Below are 21,426 nucleotides of genomic sequence, written 5' to 3'. Positions count from 1 at the left end.
CGAGGTAGGTAAAATGAGAACCCAGATTGTTGGGGGCAATAAGCTGACTTTGTAATAATGCCGCTTGGTGTGTGTGTGAAAGCCCTAACAAGCAGGAATATACATAGAATGAAGGCTACTGCTAAGCTTGTAAGCCGCCCTGAGTCTTCGGAGAAGGGCAGGATATAAATGTAATAAAAAAAATGAAAGGGGAAAGAAAAAGGACAAAGGTTGTAAGCAAATAATATGACAATGACATTAGAGTATAATCCCACATGTGTCTATTCAAAATAAAATATACTGCACTTCAGAGTCTTTGAAGGCACCATAATAATATTTTAAGGGAAGATCTGAATAGGACAGGACAGGACAGGATAGGATAGGATAACAGAATTAGAACGGGCCTTGGAGGTCTTCTAGTCCAACCCCATTTAGGCAGGAAACCCTAACCATTTCAGACAAACGATTGTCCAATCTCTTCTTAAAAACTTCCAGTGTTGGAGCCTTCACAACTTTTGGAGGCAACTGTAACTGTCAGGAAATTTCTTAGTTATAGGTTGCTTCTCTCCTTGATTAGTTTCCATCCATTGCTTCTTGACTTGCCCTCAGGTGCTTTGGAGAATAGCTTGACTCCCTCTTCTTTGTGGCAGCCCCTGAGATATTGGAACAGTGCTATCATATCATCCCTAGTCCTTCTTTTCATTGAACTAAGCTGGCACAAGAAGACTTTTGAAACAATTTATATAACAGAATACTCTGCAATAGTATTATTGTATATTGTAGTTGTATTCTGTGAAACAAAATTATTAGTTAAAATGCAGCAAATTATGCTCAAAGATATTTATTTATTTATTTAATTTTATTTAGATTTATATACCGCCCATTCCCGAAGGACACAGTCCACAGTCTTTGTTCTACTATTATGATGTAAAAGTTAGAATATTGATTACAGTTATATAAATCCTTCCAAGTTTGTGTATGTGATCACAGAATAGAGAACTGAAAGTTATATTAAAGATCATCTAGTCCAGGGGTAGGCAACCTTGGCTCTTTTATGACTCATGGACTTCAACTCCCAGAATTCCTAGTCCAACCACTTCCTGAATGAGTATCCACTAGAGGTGTAGGTAAGAATGACTTTGTTCCATAGGTTGTAGGATAAAGAGAACAGGTAAACTGTTTCTTAAAGGAAACAAATTTTTTTTCACACTTCTCTTACATATAGGACTAAAGGGAAACAATGTTTATCTGAATCATGACACATAAAAACAGCTGCATTCAGAAGTGCCACACAGTGGTCAGTTAGGCACTTCTATTTATATACAGGTAACAACAAATCACAAGGTGACACTTGTTGGCACACAGAATATTAACCAATCATCTTTCATTACTTTCCTGCTCTTTCCCGTCTCTGGGTCTGTGTATGTGATCTTGCCTTCACAAAATGGCATCCATAACGCAAGCACAGTGTACAGAAGCAAAACGGTGGTCATTAGGCTAATAACAAGAATACCCTTTTGAACAATTCCTATAACATTTGGATTCTAGAATCCTACTGTACAAATAGGAGAATTTCTATGAGATTCCTTGTTCATTCCCACCCCACCTTTACTCCTCTGAAAATCCATTTGAAACAAACTCATTTAGATGCTGAATTGATTTAAGACATACATGTGCAATAATCATTGCTATCTGTTTAAGATATCTCAGTAATAACTATTGGTTTGTGTGTGCTTGTGTGTGTGTGTGTGTGTGTGTGTGTGTGTACTTCTATCTAGTGCAGCATTTCTTCACAATTTTAAGATGGATGGACTTAACTTTCAGAATTCCCCAACTAGCATGGCTGACTGAGGAATTCTGGGAGTTGAAGTCCATCCATCTTATAATTGCAAGGTTGAAATACACTGGTCTAGTGTGTATGTTTTCTTATTCTTTTACTTTGGTAATAAACCTTTAGAGTTGCATGAAATATAGTTTATATGAGCTATAATTTCCATAATAATTTTGCAGTGTTGGTTTCATTCTACAAATTCATGAAATTATGCCAAAGAATCCCATTTCTCATTTCCACCCTTAAGCTGCTTGAATTATGGGTATATTATTCCCTACTAAACTACAAATTATGCATAATTCAGTTCATTTAGTATAGTACCAAAAGTATGTAAACATATGTCAAAGAATAACAGAACATTCTTCTCTGTTAAAGAGATAAATTCTGTTTCCTCACTTTACTTCTCTAATAAAATCACATTAAATGCTTAGTGAATATTGTTTTACTACATCAGCAGGTCAAGGCTGTTGTCTTCTGTAAAGGGAATACAGACTAGCTGAGAACGATTTCTGTATACCATTGTCTGAGTTATTTGTGGATAAATGTAAACATTTTTTAAAAATCTGTCTCTATAGAAACTGGTTGAAGGCTAAACTTTAGACTTTTCTGTTAAAAGATTCACTTCTTTCGCATATTTGAGATATCCAAAATATATTTTGACACAATTGATTACTTAGAAATTTACTGGCATATTTTTCATGTTTAATTGCTGTATTAAAGAAATTAATTTAGAACTTTTATGAATATCAAAGCAAGAATAGGTCAGATTTTAGTGTTAAAATTTTCACAATGAAGACTCCACAAATGTCATTCAATAACATGTCTTAATTTTTATGCATTAATATAATAAAAGATTTTTTCACTCCAACAATGTTGACAGTAATTTATTCATAAATATGCATACATTATTTTATTTCATGAAAATTCTCTTTATTTTATAAAGTGATTGGAAGATAAATACAAGAATTTCATAATTCAAGGCTGATTTTAGTTATATGTCTAACATTAAAATGACTTGAAGCATCTGTCAAGATTGTGAAAATAATCAACATTTGCAAAAAAAAATGAAGTTGAGACAATGGCTTCTATTTTTACAAGTTTGCACAAGAAGTCACGGAAACTATTGGAATAAATATTTGATTTTTAAATTTTGTTTGTTTGTTTGCCAAACTTATTTGCTGCCCATCTCATGGTTCAAGGTTTTTTTTTTGTTTTTCATGTTTTCTTTCAATATTGACCAATATCAGAGTTTCATGGAAACAAAATGTGTGCCTCTTCAGATGTATCTCAGCTATAGTAACAATGCTGGAAGTTGTGATACAGCAGTATCTGGATAGTCACATTTTGTATTCATGATTTAGATCTAGACTTTACCTAGAGTGCTTTCTTACATGCAGTGTAACAAAATCACATGAGTTAGCATAGTGAGGTAGAGAAGACCATTGCTGACAGAAACACTGATCATATTGATACTTCAATAGTCAGCCTCTCATCATTTTAAGTAAATATTGAATTTACTTTTCCATAGATTATTTGTTATGAGTTATAGCATGACTGATCCGTACTATTTGTTATGAGGTATGAGTTTTCATTTGCTGCATGAATCCCACAGCAAATAGGCACATTTATAGTACATTTAAAGCTGTCCAAACAATATGTGGTTCACCCAGATAAAACAATTAATGGATCTCACATAATCTGTAGCACTTGTTGCCAAAGTTTATTAATTAGAGTGATAAATTAATAAACTAAAACTCAGTCTGAATACTGTAATTTTGGAAAATCTGAACTATGGTTCAGAAATATATAACCAAGGATGCAGAATGATTTTGAACTAAATCACCTATGATAACATAGCTGTTCTAGTTTGCAAATATACCCATGTTATGGAGACCAGTTTAAGTTGTAGATTGTAGTTTTCACATCGTAAGCCATTTAGTGAGAAATTCCTCTCACAATAATTTTATTGATCACATAATCATAAAACACTTGGATAAGGTTGAGATTATTGTCCTGTTCCTCAGAAAGAGCTCAATATATGGTAAATGCCACATGGATAGTCTTTTAAATTAATTTTTAAAAATGTTATGGCTTTAAATGGAAATTAAGAAAATAAATACAGTAATTATAAAGCTTATATCTAAACTGACCTGTCTTCTATTGAAACTGACCTCAGCTGCTCAATTTCCAGGAATCTTTTACTTTAGGCCAGCAAAATGGAACTCCTATTGGAATTTCCCCTGCTTGTTTTGAAAATACTGTTTGAACTGCTTTCTTTAAAACCATTCAACAATATGTAACTTATTCCTAGGACTGCATTTTGAATAGCACAAAATAGGATAAAAGGACCAAATAAAAGACGTTACTCAGTATTATTGAGATAAACAAATTACGACAATATTATTACACTTAATATGCTAGAAATGGCATCAGGGTAAGTTCATATTACAAACTATTAATGAAAGACACACTAGAAGAAAAGTGTGAAGTGATTTTGTAAAATGAATACAGATACTGACTAAACTAATTTCTGCTCTCTAGGGATAACATTTTACATTCATTTCAGTATCTATCCTAGCAATGCAAGTAGACTTTTTAGTAAAACTTAATTAAAACTATTTCCTCATTCAATTAGAAAATATTGTATTATTATTTTTAACATAGTACCATTATAAACCATTTATTCTTATATCCAAGAACATTATAGATTAGCATTTTGAGAGTATTTAATTTTCAAAGAGAAGATACATTAAAATAAAACATACATTTTTAAAGCTTTTTATAAAATTCATATTTTTTCCTTTGACTGGTTTATCATTATTTAGTTATTTGGATAGTGTATCCTGATAAAATGATTGTATACAAGCTTCTAAGTTCCTTTTAACTATCATTATAAACTTAATATTGCCTCAAAAATATGCCATTTTCACAACAATAAGATTATTTATAGACATAAGAAATATTTATCCCTCCCTCCTTCCCTCTAATATGCACACAATGTAAGTACTGTCACCATTGGAATGAGGATGAAAATACACAGTTCTATTCAGTGACTCTTCCTAGGATTTGGCTTCAAAAGTGTTCTTTATAAGGTAAATATTTCATGTAGTTGTCTATGACATCTTGCCACAGAGTTCTCCATAACCATTTTGAAGGCATTTTGCCTAGTAGAATAAGCTACCTGTGTATGATGTTACCAAGAAAGTACTTTCATTTATACAAAAATAAACTTCCAGTAAAAGATTTCATTATGTGCTTGCTCATGACTGATATTGCCTTTTCTTTTTCCTATATTAAAAAAACTGCCAATTTTAAATATTGTGAAAGTATTATAATACTAAGACATACAGAACAACGAATTTCTTTTATTGTATAATTGAATAAATGTGTTTAGAATGCCTAGAGTCATTCTCAATGGAATTATTAAAATGTGATAAATTGTTTTGATATTGCTTCAGGATAATTATAGCTTTTCATAATAAGGAAATACAAATAAATTGGATCAGCTTGAAGTGAAGGGGGAAGTATATTCAAATAGGTTCTCAGAAAATTATATGTAAAGCTGTACTACTGTGCATCCATCATTTTCATCTTCAGCCAGCCATCTAATAAAGAAAATATACATATTTTATTGAAAGAGAAAGTACATTTGATAAGAATTCCCCATCCTAATTCCATTGATCATGCTAACTGGGAACTATGGGAGTTGTGATCCAACATATCTAAAAGACACAGTTTGTAGAAGTTCCTGAAGACATGAAAATCCATGGGGATTATGTGGGTTTCATTTCAATTGAATGAACATGCTGTTGACCACTTACTAATCCCTCTGTTCATACCCTGAAGCTCAGACCTAATGATTCTCAATTTCTCTTGCATCTGTGATTTTCCTTCTCCTTGTAAAAGGAAAAATATTTCCTGGTGTGTGATATTAGCAGTAGCAGTGGCACCTAGACTTATATACTGCCCCATAGTGCTTTTACAGCACTCTCTGGGTTGTTTACAGAATCAACATATTGCCCCCAACAATCTGGGTCCTCATTTTACTGATCTCAGAAGGATGGAAGTCTGGGTCAACATTGAGCTGGTCAGGATCAAACTTCAGGCTGCGGGCAGAATTAGCCTGCAATACTGCATTCTAACCATTGTGCCACCAGCCATATTACTTAATACTTCTGTTGAATGTTGTAATAATAAAAATGTAAACAAAGCAAAACATACCTGTTACAGCTAAAGCTGTAGAGTTCATTTGTAGACATATCTGTAATTTCTACCTTTTCAAGAAACCAGCCACTTGCTTTAAAAAAAATGAGAATAAAGATCAGACTGGCCCAAATCAGGCCACTTCTAAATGCCTGGTTAAGGGCTGCAGTTGTTATTCATGCAAACATAAAATTACCCAAATCATTTCAGAAACAGAATCATCCGGCTTTATTGAGCAAGGGGTGGCTACCACAAACTAATCTCTGTCAACAAGGCTGTCTAGATTCAATTTCTTAATGTCAGCCAAGTCAACTAAACAATGACAAGAGGTTAATTATTTTTTACCTGCTACTCACCCAATGACAAAATATGAGGTGAACTAGGCAAGCTTATTGACTCTGTACAGTATCATTAAGCAGAATTGTCCTGTGAGATAAATTCAGCTGAATGACAAAGGCCGGCAGGAAGTCAGCCAGCAGGAAGTCATAATTCATGGTTATGTGGGGTCCTCGCTTAACAACATGCAATGTCCTTGCTTAATGACAGTAATTGGGACTGTGGGAACTGCCACTGCTAAATGCAATGGACACATTTTGTTAAATAGTATTTTTATTAAAAAAAATTCAAATACAAAGATAAAATAATAATGCAAAGCAGTGTTGCCCTGTGGTAAGATGGGCAGGTAATAAATTTAACAAATAAATACATAACATAAAAGGTAAAAAAGAAGAATAAAAAGTGCAGAGAAAAATAAAAAATAAAAAAGTTATATAAAGAAATAACTCCTCCCCCCTCCAGATAAGCATAATCAACTTCTATAATAACCCTTTCTTTAGTATTTTGATAAAAATATCCTATATTTCATCTCTTATCAATAAACAAATTGCAAGATCTCATCATTCAGTCCAAATCAACAAAAGTCCATTAAGACCTACCAGCAATAATAACATATATTACACGGAGACGGCACTGGTCGCGCTGGTGAATGATCTCTGGCGGGCTCGGGACAGGGGTTGCTCCTCTGTCCTAGTCCTATTAGATCTCTCAGCGGCTTTCGATACCATCGACCATGGTATCCTACTGCGACGTCTCAGGGGGCTGGAAATGGGAGGCACCGTTTTACGGTGGTTCTCCTCCTATCTCCTGGGCCGCTCACAGTCGGTGTTGACGGGAGGGCAGAGATCCACCCCAAGGCCTCTCGCTTGTGGAGTCCCTCGGGTCGGTTCTCTTGCCCCTCCTGTTCAACATCTATATGAAGCCGTTGGGCGAGGTCATTCATGGTTTCGGGGTGGGGTATCATCAGTACGCTGATGATACCCAACTTTTTTTCTCCACCACGAACCAACCCAGTGATGCCCTCGCCGTGATGTCCCGTTGCCTGGAGGCGGTCCAGGTCTGGATGGGGAGAAACAGGCTTCGTCTCAATCCTGCCAAGACTGAGTGGCTTTGCGTACCGGCATCTCGGGCTAACCAAACTATTCCACCTTTAATGATGGGGGGGTGAGGTGTTACCCCCCGTTGATAAGGCTTGCAACTTAGGTGTCCTCCTGGACTCACGGCTCAATTTTGAAGATCATATACGAACCGTGACCAGGGGAGCTTTTGCCCAGGTTCGCCTGGTCTGCCAGTTGCGACCCTACCTGGACCGAGATGCCCTATGCACAGTCACTCATGCGCTCGTGACCTCCCGTTTAGACTATTGCAATGCTCTCTACATGGGGCTGCCCTTGAGGACCATTCGGAGACTACAACTGGTGCAGAATGCGGCCGCGCGAGTTGTGATGGGGGTTTCCCGATACTCCCATGTAACACCTCTACTCCGTGAGCTGCATTGGCTTCCGGTTGCCCTCCGGGTGAGATTCAAAGTGCTGGTGATGACCTATAAAGCCCTAAATGGCTTGGGTCTGGGATATTTGAGGGAACACCTGCTGCCAGCACCAAGTTCCCTTCATCCAGTGCGCTCGCAGAGGGAGGGTCTTCTCAGGGTGCCGCCGGTAAAAGATTGCCGGCGGATAACACCCAGGGAGAGGGCCTTTTCTGTCTGTGCGCCTACCCTCTGGAACCAGCTGCCCGTGGAGCTCAGGACTGCCCCTGACCTACGCTCATTCCGCCGGGACCTGAAGACTTGGCTCTTTGAGCTCTCTGACCCAGGCTGAGAATTTTAACTGGGGTTTTATTTTCAGAGATAATTTAATCTTTTAATTCTCTTTTAACTTTGTATTTTATATTGATGTGATTTTAAAATGCCCTGTAAACCGCCCTGAGTCCTTCGGGAAAGGGTGGTATATAAATCTAATAAAATCTAAAATCTAAAATCTAAATATATTTTAACCCTAATCAAATAAATTAATTTTGCATCCCAACTTAACATTTTCTGTAAAAATAAATCTCTCCCATATTATCTTTTATTTATAAATACAGCCTCATCATTCATTGGTAGAAACAATGGCAGACTGAAGATGAGTCCACAACATATGGCTGCAGTAGAAAGAATAGCTGGTGAATGGATTGGCTCCTCAGAACTCCTCTCTGGATCAAGGAGAGGACTGGGATAACCCACACATTTGTTCCACACAGGCTTTTCACAAAGAGTTTGTAAAATAGCAGGTTTTGTTGCTGTGGGAACCACAGGGAAAATCATTTTGGCTAAGCCAGTTCAATGTCTTCAATTGGACACTGAGTGATCCTATTTTTTCTCTTAACCACCTTAGGAAATTGCTTGTTACTGATTTTTTGGATTTTAAGAACTTTTAGAAGGACTTTCACTACAGTGGGAGAATAGACTAACTAGAGGAAACAAAAGCAAATTAAAGATTACAAGTAAAAAAGAAAAGAGTCATTAAAACAGCAGAGCAATATTGACTATGGAAGAAATCAATGACATTAATTCATTCATCCATTCATTCAATTTTTATAGCCACTCAACCAACTGACTCTGGATCAACGTATTCAGAAATTAGTCTTAAGATTGTTTACACCTATAAGAACAGATTTTATAGATATTATAGAGGGTACAGAAAAGGAAGAGATTTCACTAGACAAAATAGACTAAGGTTGATCTGCAAATGGATATAAAAATACCAGAGTATAAGACTCATATGGAAAAAGACTCCACAATGGATTTACAATAAAACTGGATGATGTCTTAATAATTAAAGGTGACATACAAACAATAAATCAGAAGAATGACTTGTAAAACCTTTTTTATCTTGGACATACAAAAAAGACATGTTAAACTAGTGAAGGACTTCCTGAGAAAAGACAGAAAGAAAATGATAAGAAATCAGCTTGTGGGACATCATTTGAAGGGATTAAAGATCAAGCTTTCTAAAAGTAAACAGAAACAACAAAGTGGATTTATTTGATAAATGATAAAATATAGAGTGGATTTATTTGATATAAGTGGTGTAGTTTCTCATTTTTTTTTATTTACACCCAATCCCAAAAAAGCATTAAGTGAGAATTATCTGTAGAGATGTTTTAGCTCATATGAAACACAGTTTAGTCAAGTAATGCAAATACACTTACCAAACCCTTTCCCATCGTGCCCAATTTCAATCTTCTGCAGTCTTCCAATTATCTTTGTCTTGATTTTGAATGTATCAGACTTTAAAATGAAAAATAGAATTAGCTTTTCAATTATGATAGGTCAAACTTTAGAAAATGCTATGTTTACTTGGTGTGAATGCTTCCCTAAATATAGTTCAGTTGCATCCTTTGCAGCAGAATACATGCCACAGTCATTGCATATGCATCTCCATGTGCCTCTGCCAAGAACAAGCAACTGAAACCAGAAGTGCCAAGTAGCCTGGTGATTTTTCAAATTATAAGACTGCCAGCCCCTTGGCTTTTCTCTTGATCAAGGACTAGTCTGAATTAAACCAGGGTGAAGAAGATATAGGATCTTTTATCAGCACCGAAGATTACAGCTAGGTCTCTGTCTGAATTTTTTTCTACCACATTGTTCTGAACAAGAAGGAAAACCAGCCTAAAAAGGAGCTGTAGCTTGGACCTAATCCAGAAAGATACTATAAGAGCATGCTGGTATTTTTTTCAAACAATTTCAAAATTCCAAGTAAATATCTATGGATAACTAAACAAAGGTTTGAATTAAAAACCTGAAAGGGAAAAATAATCTAGCATTCTGCCATCCATCAAAGTAAACCATGTATAAAAATAAAAGAAAAACAAGAATATTTTGCTAGTATCTAAGGACCTACATAAAAATGGTTAATTTTGCTGGATATTGAAAAAAAATTGTAAACAGATTTGCTTTTTGTCACAATAACAGACATATTCATCTTCATTAGTCAGATGAATAAATAGCAACTAGAGCTGTGCAGTGATCTGGATTTGAAAAGGAAAATGTTATTTTCACTGTGTGTAGATGGCCACAGTATGTGCAGGCACTCAGAAATACGTATATAGCACTTCTTGGGAACGTCTTAAATCAAAGGTGTCTTCCTGGGTTCACAAGCAAACTAAGGAATGCACTATATAAATGCTCAATAGCTCCTGTCACATTTTGCCCTTCAAATTCAGATCTATCTTCAACTTTCTTAATTATTCTGCTTAATATGTAGCAAAATCCCCAGGTATCACAGTCTCCACCATCTCTTTGTTCTTCCAAATTCAGAATCACCTTAAACTGCAAGACAGGTAGCATGCAAATTTAATAAATAAATAATAAACATTTTTTTCTAGAATGAGCATCATTATTTGAATCAGCAATGGAACTTGCCTAAAATATGTGCATGTGTGTAAATGATATAGATATAGATGATATACTCTAGGTGGTTTGAGAAATACCACATCTTGATTAATGATCATCTTGGTTGAAATTCTATGCTGCAATTCGTTCCATTTTTAAAAAACATAAAAAGAAGTATATCCCAATTTCATGTTTTCTGAGGTTTTTGCGGGTGTTTGTATGCAGATCTTTGGTCATTCGGGTTTTTTTCCCACGTAGAATTGAAGGTATAAGAGCAACGTTTCGACGAAATCTCATCCGTCATCCTCAGGCTGGTGGCTTCAGCTTCAGCTGAAGCCACCAGCCTGAGGATGACGGATGAGATTTCGTCGAAACGTTGCTCTTATACCTTCAATTCTACGTGGGAAAAAACCCGAATGACCAAAGATCTATCTATCTATCCATCTATCTATCTATCTATCTATCTATCTATCTATCTATCTATCTATCTATCTATCTATCTATCTATCTATCTATCTAATGATACATAAACCTTCCTTGAAGACATATAGAGAAGTTATTTTACTCTAATTAAGATAAAATCTTTCGAATAGCCTACTCATTTGGTTTAAAAACATTTTTTTTTATTTCCAGTGTTATTATAGGCAATGTTGGCTTTTTTTTTCAAGGGGAACAACACTTTGACCTCTACAAAATTGGTTCTTTCATGTTAAGTTAATTCTCTAAAGACAAAAATGAATTTATTCAGTATTAGAGAAGTAAAGGAAGGTTAAGTAGCTTCTGGAATCTTTTTCTCTAGCAGACTGGAACATTGCACCTATTATATGGCAGGACACCTGTTTACAATAAGTGTACATCTAACAAAAAGTTGCCATATTCATATTTGCCTCATTGACTACATTTGCAGAATACACCAAGTTGTACTGTGATTAAGTCCAGTTTAATATCAAAACCCAAAACACTCAAGAGTCCCATTGAGAACAGCTTTAAATACAATAGGGAAAAATGGTTTAATATAGTCTATTCACTTAATTCAGCATTTTGTATGTTACCTAAGACTTAGATGAAAAGAGTTACTTTCCCTTCTGCTATCCATTGGAAGAAACAGAAGAACAAACTGCTTCCTAAAATGGGGCTCCTCCAGTTCTTTTATCTCTTCTGCTTCCCTATTTTAATCTTCACATCAAGCTTGCAAAGAATAAATGGGAATTCTAAAGTCACTGTGCTGGACAAAGCTCACCCCAAGGAGACTTATCCCTCCTCTATCTGTATAGCTTTAAATCTGGTTGTGCCACCAGTTTTTAAGGAAGCATTAGCTAGAAGAATATCAGCAAAAGGAATGTATGGTTTGTCATGTTATGTCATAAGATCAATGAATGAGATAGTAAATTGGTTTAGCATAATGCACAACACTCTTTGCATGTGAATATCATAGATAGATAGATAGATAGATAGATAGATAGATAGATAGATAGATAGATAGAGATAGATAGAGATAGATAGAGATAGATAGAGATAGATAGAGATATATAGATATAGCCAATTTAAAATAAATATGTTCACATGGGCAACATTACTTACCTTTCCTCTTTCAAAGGGATCTCGATGATCAAGAGAGGTTTTGAGCTGAATTAAATTAGATGTATCCATGTCTCCAAACAAAATGATATGAACATTGGCATCAGTTCCTGCCCCTCTTTTGTCACCAGTGTACACTTTAATAATATGTTCTGTCAGATTTTCTGGTCCATTATCTTCTTTATTAACCAAAGAGAGGGGGATTTCTCTCCTTATTTCAGATTTATCAGTGTCCAGATGGAATGTTCTAAAAATAATTTTTAAAAGACAAGCCATATACAGAATTTGATATGAAATTTAATAAAGAAAAAACACATTTTTTTAAGATTCCTTTCCTTGAGATCCAGTTTTGTCTAACGCATCTTTCTTAATTCAACCCCAAGAATTCTCCAATCAGCACACTGACTGGAGAGTTCTGGGTGATGAAATCCAAGTTGTTACCCTTGAGAAATACTAGTTAAAAACTTGGAGGTTGTGGGTTTTAGTACTAACTTAGACACAAAACCAGCTGATGACTGTGGGCCAGTTAGTCTCTTTCAGCTCTGGGATTAAGTTCTGAAAATGCTGCCAAGAAAACCTGCAGGGCAATCACCAGGAATTAAAACTGACTTGAAGGCACACATTTAAAAAATGCCCATAACATAAAGAAGACCATAATTGATGTTAGTCTCTGAATGTACTTTTTGAGTGGTAACATGAAGTTCACGACTTTCCAACTGCCACAGGTGTGAGTTTTGACAGGGTCTCCTGACTTTGGACTATCATTGACACAGCTGTTAAGGATAGAACCAATTCTCTTAATAGCCAACGGTGGGCAGCAGAAGGGAGGGGTTAGATACCACCTCACTATATCTTTTGGGACAAGCAACACCCCTCCCCTTTTGGATTGCACACTTTTCCTTAACAAATTGGTATGTTTGCAGTCTGTAGTGAGCTTTGTGGGGTTTTTTTAAAAAGAAACATAGCAATGCAAATTAGAGCATTAACTTTAGCCAGGTAGTTTGCTACCTGACAAGGAGAACCAAAGGTTTCATCTCCTTTTCCTTTCAAGGTCTATGGTATTGAAAGCCTATGAGATTGTTTTTGGCATTTGAGTTTAAAAAAATCCAAGATAATACCTCCTTCCTGCTTGGTAGTAAGTACACCATAATAACAAAGTAAAGTATTGATCAGCTTTCCTTTCTTAATACCCCAAATTTGCCCCTGGTGATTCATATTTCTCATACTCACTCGTTCACTTCAAATATGTACACAGGCTCTTGCTTTAAATTTTCCTTTAAGTGCAAGGTTTTAATTGCCAGTTTGCAAGCTGCATTAGAGCAATAGATAATTAAAACATTTTTTCATGCCAACACTACTATCAAATTATATTAAGTATCAGTAAATAATAGCATTACAAATCTTAAGTAGTTGCACTTAAATCACAAACTGGAGAGTTTTTTATTTAATATATCCACTGTGTTTCCAGCTATCATTATGCAACTGCACAATGCAACTGCAACTTCCATACTTATTGCAAATAGAAGGAGAGGTCTATAGGACTTATTTTCAAATAAATTTCATTTAAAAGATACATTTCCTCAAAGTTCAGTGCCAGAACATGGAGTCTACATTTAAGAATGTCTGAGACTCAGTTCCTGGCAATTCTAAATTAAGCTGGGAGAACTGCTTGAAACTGTTAAAAATTGCTGTCCATCACCATGAAATATATTGTTCTAGACGGAACAAAGATCTTACTCAGCATAATGCTGTTTCCTATTTTTAAACTATTTAATGAAACCTCAAAGAAGTTATATTAGGTTATATAGTATACTATTATATTATATACTACTCATTATACATATGCAGCATCAGTGTTAAACTGCAAGGTTCTTATCAATATTTTTGCAGTGAAAAAACTTACATGATGTATTTTCAATGAGAAGGACAATTTTGTGCAATTTTCCCAAATCCACAGCATCTGTTTGACCTGTAAATAACTAAACATATCAGAAGATATTTCAATAAAGCAGAAATTATGATATATTCAATACTATTGTGTGTGTATACATATACATATAAAATCTTTGCCTCTAATTACCTACCTACCTTCCATATCATCTATCTATCTATCTATCTATCTATCTATCTATCTATCTATCTATCTATCTATCTATCTATCTATCTACCTACCCATCCATCCATCCATCCATCCATCCATATATCTATCTAGAACCAGTTTGGTGTAATGGCTAAGGTGTCAAGTTAGATACAAGAAGACCATCAATTCTAGTCCTGCCTTAGGCTTGAAGCCAACAAGGTGGTCTTAGGCCAGTCACTGTCTCTTACCCTTAGAAAGCAACCAATAGCAAATCATTTAGAAAAATCTTGCCAAGAAAACTATAGGGACTACTCCAGGCAGTCACTAGGCATCAACACTGATTTAAAGCCTAACCTAACCTATAAATATAATGCACATACACACATTTGGAATTGAAAGATGTTTTTATTCTGTATTTTCAGATAACAGTAAAAAACTGAATTACCACCCCAACTTCTCCTTTCTCAATTGTAGATGATGGTGACAACAAAAGTCTTCGGTCTTCAGTAACTCCATTGGTTCCATATACAGACAAAGAGATAGGCACCATGTTTATTTTGCTCACATTATCACTGCAGAATATTTTTATATCATACGTAATCACTGTAAAATAAAAAATGTCAAATCTGATATAACAGGTGCCATCAACATTTCATAATTCATTACTTTAATAATTATCCCTGCTATATGCTAGTATTTACATGATATTTTCTCTGCATTAATTCATCATTAGTTAAGTGAGTGATATAACTAAAAACACATACTGAATATTTTTATATTCCCAAAGTGCTTTTGCTCCTTTCTCTCTCTTTAGCACTGATGAAAGCATTGTTAAAGCAGATACTTGAGTCTATTTGATCCGGTAATCCATCCAGATCTTTCATTTTGTCATCCACAAAGCCAAATATTGAACCATTCCCACAATCAAAGGATTTTGTATTCCAAATCTGAAGCACACTTTATCCAGTACATGAAAATTGCAATTATGCAAAATGATCATTGTAAAATCTGGAGGAATTGAAATACTGAGTAAAAGATGTTAGGATAGGTTTGGGGAGTAAGTATGTCAAATGAATGATCCAGATAACACAGTAACAGAATCAATGCTTTAATTGATTGGCATCAGGATTCAAGTCTTGAGGGGCCAAATATAGTCAGGGCTCAGAGAAATCATATTCTATTTTCTCTGTGACATCCTGTTTTTGAAGGTGAAGTAAGTTTCAAAGGTTGCTTGAAACACTCCTTTTTACCATAGTAAAACTGGATACTTTTACCATACTTCATAGACCTTTTTTTTCTAGAAATCTAATCTGGTCACTCCTCTTTGGATAAGCCTTCTTTGTCAAAACCTTTCTTAAAATATGACAATCAAAACTGGGCTCAATGCTCTATGCCAGACGTGTCAAACACAAGGCCCAGGGGCCAAATCCGGCCCGTGAAGTGGTTTCATGTGGCCCGCGAAGCCATCCTGGAAACAGTGAGAGAACGGCCCCCACTGCCTTGGCCCAGAGACCCTCCTTCTGCCAGAGACCCTCAGATCTGTCCCACTCCTGCCCAGGCCCCCATAGGCACCCTTGATGCGAAGGATGTAGAGCTGGCCACGCCCACCCAGTAGGCCACACCCACTTTAGCCACACCCACCCAGTAGACCACACCCACCCGGCCCCGAGGGCAACTGCAATGCTGATGCGGCCCTCAATGAAATTGAGTTTCACACCCCTGCTCTATGCAGTTAACAAATTACTCCTCATAATCTGATTTTATTACATTTCTGATAATGTAACTTGAAGATGCATTTATTGTAGCAACCACATTATTCTGCTAATCAGTTCAAAAAAAATGTTTAGATATTGTATATCACCTAGTTATACATTTAGGATCTTCATGACTGAAACAGACTAATAAAATAGACATAATTGTGACCTTAAAAAAAACCAATGTTTTTTTAAGTGCTTTTCTAAATTAAACCAAAATATTACAAAGGTGTTTAAAAAGACTAGCTTGCAGCGATTGGCCAATTTGAGCAGGATAGAATTCCTATGCAGGTAGTATTTATTTATTTATTTATTTATTTATTTATTTATTTATTTATTTATTTATTTGATTTGATTTGTATACCGCCCTTCTCCCTAAGGACTCAGGGCGGTGAACAGTGACATAAATGTCAAAATGCACAAATACAGAAAATTGAGAATAAATTAAGCCCTACTGCCCAAATGTAGAAGATCAAGTTAAAACCACAATTAAAATTAAACCCATCAGACCAGACCGGATTGCTTAAATAGATATGTTTTTAGATCGCGTCGGAAGGAGCGAAGGTCGGGAGCCATCCGGAGCTCAACCAGTAAATGGTTCCATAGGTCAGGCGCGCCCACAGAGAACGCTCTCCCCCTGGGAGCCACCAAGCGGCATTCTCCGAACAGTGGCACCCTTAGGAGGCCCTCTCTGTGGGAGCCTACCGGGCGGAGGGAAGTTGATGCCGGCAGCAGGTGATTCCCAAGGTACTCCGGACCCATGCCATGTAGGGCTTTGAAAACCATTACAAGCACCTTGAATCTCACCCGGAGGATAACTGGGAGCCAATGCAGCTCACAGAGTAAAGGTGTAACATGGGAGTATCGGGAGGCTCCCAATACAACTCTCGCAGCTGCATTCTGTACCAGTTGGTACTCAACTTACGACCACAATTGAGCCCAAAATTTAGGTTGCTAAGTCAAAGAATTGTTAAATGAGTTTGCCCCATTTTATGACTTTTCTTGCCACTGCTATTAAGTGAATCATTGCAATTGTTAAATTAATAACACAGTTGTTGACTTCCCCATTGACTTTGCTTGTCACAAAAGGTGATCACATGACCTTGGGACAGAGCAACGGTCCTAAATATGAACCAGTTGCCAAGCATCTGAATTTTGATCATGTGACTATGGGGATGCTGCAATGGTCCTAAGTCATGTCACTTTTTTCAGTGCCGTTGTAACTTTGAACAGTCACTAAATGAACCATTATAAGTCAAGGACTACCTGTACTTTAAATCCATCCACCAAGAAGACCCTAGTTTCTGCATAGCATAGAATGACCAGAACATTTCCTCCTTGTGACTATGTCTATTTGGAGAAGGAAACAGTTTGAAATGTTTTGCAAGGTAAGCAGACTTCAACCATGAAGGGCTTTATATATCATTAGTAAAATCATGAAAATCACTCTTGAGGCCACAGTCCACTAATGGAGCTCCTGAAGCATAGAGATGAGAGAACATTGGAAACCTTTGGAGCAACTGTGCTACCTCCAGTACAGGGAGTCCTCGGCTTACAACTATTTGTTTAGTGACTATTTGAAGTTACAATGTCACTGGAAAAAGTGACTTACAACCATCGCAGCATCACCACAGTCACATGTTCAAAATTCAGATGCTTGGCAACCAGCATTTATTTATGACAGTTGCAGCATCCCAGGGTTGTGTGATTGACATTATGTGACCTTCCCAGCAGCTTCTGACAAACCAAATCAATGGAGGAAGTTGGATTCGCTTAATGGATTCTCACATAGTCATGAGATTGGTTAGTGCCATGAGAGATCTCCCTTTGCCTTTGTTAACTAACTTTTAACAGGGTTTATTTATTCCCATCTCCTATATTTTTAAAAAGAATTTTTAAATATTTTAATTTTAAAATGTCAACGTTAACATTTACATTTGTATACTTTGATGTTTTATTGTACATCACCCAGAGCCCCTGTTTGAGAGGGATGGGCTCTTCAGAAATGTGCAGTGTAAGTAAACAAATAATGGCTTCATGGTTCGCTTTGCAACTATAGAAATTTGCTTAACAACTATGGCAAAAAGATCATAAAATCAGGTGTGGTTGACTTAACAACCATCTTGCTTAGCAATGGAAATTCTGGCCCCAGTTATGGTTGTAAGTTGAGGATTGCATGTAGCTGGATTTGCTTCAAAGAAGTCCCAACATAAAGTGAAGCTAGAGTCCAACCTGAAGGTAACCTGAACATGTGAGGCCATAGGGAAGGCTCATGTGCCAGAAAAAGGCAGACCTACAGAGATGTCTCAATTGACAGAAGCAATTCTACACCCCAATAGTTATTACCTGGGATGACACGGTAAGAGATTGGTCTAAGTTACTTAGATCATAGATACCACATATACTTCCATTTTATACCTATGATATACTTATGACATTTCATAATTCATGGAATGAAACCCATAAGTATAGGTTTCTTTGATATATAGGTAAATTTTAAAATTAATCTTGCTGGATTTTATTATATTTATTTTGATGCAGTAATTCAGCCTGCTCAGAACCTTTTTATTCTGATTGTTTTAATAGTATTGCCTACTCTTTCTAGTTTTATATCATCTGTATTTGTATATTTCAAGTCTGAATGGATGTAGAAAAGGTAGCTCAGTACATATTTCACCACTAAAGTTAAATAAATTTATTCAGCCCATTTTACAGTCCTTCACCAATCATTATAAATCTACAGTGTTGCAGCCACTCAACCAAATTGGCTCTCTGGTGTTAATAATAATAAACTAAGTGGTTTCCTGAGAAAAGAACTCTTTGCCAACATCTGGACAATATTTTTACTGTCTGCAGGCACCAAATAGCAGATGGCTGATTGGCTGCAATAACTGGGAACACAGTTATATTGAGGGAATAAGCATTACAGTGATAAATGTACCAAACAGCAACATTCAGAAATAAACAGCTACAAAAATATTAAGCTGATTTTGTCCCACCGAATTCAGTGAAACAGAATTAGCTTGAATCAATTCAACTAGTTTATGCAACTGGCTACTAATATTCACATGTCAGACAAATTTAATATTACTGTGAAATACTAGAAAAAATATGTTGTATTCAAACAAAGGATTCTTATGATCCATGTATTAAATTATTTTGAGTCATTTGCACTTCAGTTACATAAAATATTTAGCATTTAATTCAACATGACTAATCACACAATGTAATAAAATATTTGAATTCAGTGGCAATTATTTTAATTCTTCAGAAATATAAATTCATTTTTGCAAATGATTATATATGCATTACATTTCTACTTACTTTTTCCAAACACTCGCCAATGTTTATATGTAATACCCAGTTTGATAATTTAATATTACTTATATATTCACCATAAAAGTGACATGAACAGATTTTATAACTAGTATGTGCCAAATTTCATTTAGATTCATTCTTGTCGCTATTTGATAGATACGTTTTCACATGCGTATCATTTCGTATGAAATTCAGTAACACTGTTGAATACATGTCTGTACACTATTTCTCATTACAGATACAATCCCATAAATGTATGGAGAATAAAAAAAAGACTCTGCTATTACAAGGTGGGATGTCTTCACACTGCTCTTATACACTTATCAGTCAATATACAGTTGACTGATAACTGGCTTTTTACCAGATTAAACCAGCATTTCATTGATTTGCAATGACAATTTGGCCATATCATGGAATAATTTCTTATATATTAAATGAAGTGAGAGCCTACTACAAACAGCCTACAACCACATCTTTGGGGCATTTTGAAATAGCAACAAGGATGGGGGCCAATTATGTTCCATAGAGAAGGGGCAATCACCAGGAAGGCTCTTTTTCATAGTCCCACCAGATGTACTTCCCTAATAGAATTGGCCAACAACATATCCCGCCTTTCTGTCCTGGTGGGCTGGATGGGTATAATGGGAAAAGGTGGTCCTTCAAATAGACTGGCCCCAAGCCAGTGATAACCAGTACCTTGACTTGTACCGGAAGCAAACTGGCAGCAAAACAGCTCCCAGAAAAGAGGTGACACATATACAAGTCTAGGCTTGCAATAAATGGTGTGGGCCACTGCATTCTGAACAATTCGAATAATTGCTGGATATTATGGCAGCACCTCTACAAATAGTAAAAAGGTAAAAGGTAAAGGTTCCCCCGCACATGAGTGCTAGTCGTTTCCGACTCTAGGGGCCGGTGCTCATCTCCGTTTCAAAGCCGAAGAGCCAGCGCTTGTCCGAGGACGTCTCCGTGGTCATGTGGCCAGCATGACTAGACGCCAAAGGCGCACGGAACGCTGTTACCTTCCCACCGGAGTGGCCCCTATTTTTCTACTTGCATTTTTACGTGCTTTCGAACTGCTAGGTTGGCAGAAGCTGGGACGAGTAACAGGCGCTCACTCTGCTACGCGGCACTCGGGATTTGATCCGCCAAACTGCCGACCTTCCGATCGACAAGCTCAGCATCCTAACCCACTGAGCCACCGCGTCCCTTTTTCTACTACAAATAGTAGCAAGTATCAATAATGGAGTTTGAGGACTGTTCCAAGTCTTTCTTCACAAAAGGGAAGGGAACTCATCTCTCACTTTGCTATGACACAACACTCTTGTTTAAGTAATGCATAGGAACCAGTATAGCTTTAAAAAGTACGCATTCTCATCTGTTATCAGTAAGTGAGACCTTTAAACTACAATATAATGGAAATAATTACAGTATCTCTCTCCTCTGTAGTATGTGCGTCTGCCACTCAACTAATCAAATGGAAGCTTTAATCTTAAAATATTGATCTGAAAATAGTAACTTTTTTCAATATATAGAAGCATTGTCATTTTATGGCATAGTTAATTAAAGGAAATTAAGATGGAGCCCCTTGATAAACATTTGAGTTGCAATTTCTGGAGTACGCGGTGGCTGAATGCCAATGGATACATACCAGAAAGGGCTTTCCTTAATGGCCATTCGATAGGGAACTCAATCCACTGATCTCCATTAAGAAGAGGAAATGTTACATTTAATGAGAGACTAAAGGTATCGAGGGTTACAGTGTTCTGGATTTTGCAGTGATGAAACAATTGCCATATGCTTTCTCCCAAGAGATGAATCCCAATCTTCACTTTATAAAGTGTTCCTAGATCAGATGGGAAATATACCTAAAAGAGAATAGCAGAATAAGTAGTTTTCCATTATGATTAAAATGACATTAAATCATATTTTGAAATAACACTTTCTTAGGCATTGTCAATTGCTGCTGATC

General features: G+C 36.3%; 1 protein-coding gene across 1 annotated transcript in view; it reads right to left on the bottom strand.

Annotated features, from left to right (window-relative positions):
- Positions 1 to 5,201: 5,201 nt before the first annotated feature.
- The window catches only part of LOC310638956 (lipoxygenase homology domain-containing protein 1-like), a 215,031-nt gene continuing 198,806 nt past the window's right edge, over positions 5,202 to 21,426 (bottom strand). Inside the window, exons 51-58 of the mRNA XM_083360317.1 lie at positions 21,106 to 21,322; positions 14,828 to 14,985; positions 14,206 to 14,281; positions 13,533 to 13,611; positions 12,306 to 12,549; positions 9,542 to 9,620; positions 6,032 to 6,107; positions 5,202 to 5,415 (exon numbers count right to left, since the gene is read on the bottom strand). Of these exons, the coding sequence (XP_083216443.1) occupies positions 5,361 to 5,415; positions 6,032 to 6,107; positions 9,542 to 9,620; positions 12,306 to 12,549; positions 13,533 to 13,611; positions 14,206 to 14,281; positions 14,828 to 14,985; positions 21,106 to 21,322 (984 nt within the window). The 3' untranslated portion in view covers positions 5,202 to 5,360. The remainder of the gene's footprint in view (positions 5,416 to 6,031; positions 6,108 to 9,541; positions 9,621 to 12,305; positions 12,550 to 13,532; positions 13,612 to 14,205; positions 14,282 to 14,827; positions 14,986 to 21,105; positions 21,323 to 21,426) is intronic.

Source organism: Vipera ursinii (genome assembly GCF_947247035.1).
Source record: "Vipera ursinii genome assembly, chromosome: 3".
In the NCBI taxonomy this organism is placed as follows: domain Eukaryota; kingdom Metazoa; phylum Chordata; class Lepidosauria; order Squamata; family Viperidae; genus Vipera; species Vipera ursinii.
The sequence above is the reverse complement of the archived record's forward strand: the minus strand, read 5'-3'. Positions and strand labels throughout refer to the sequence as shown.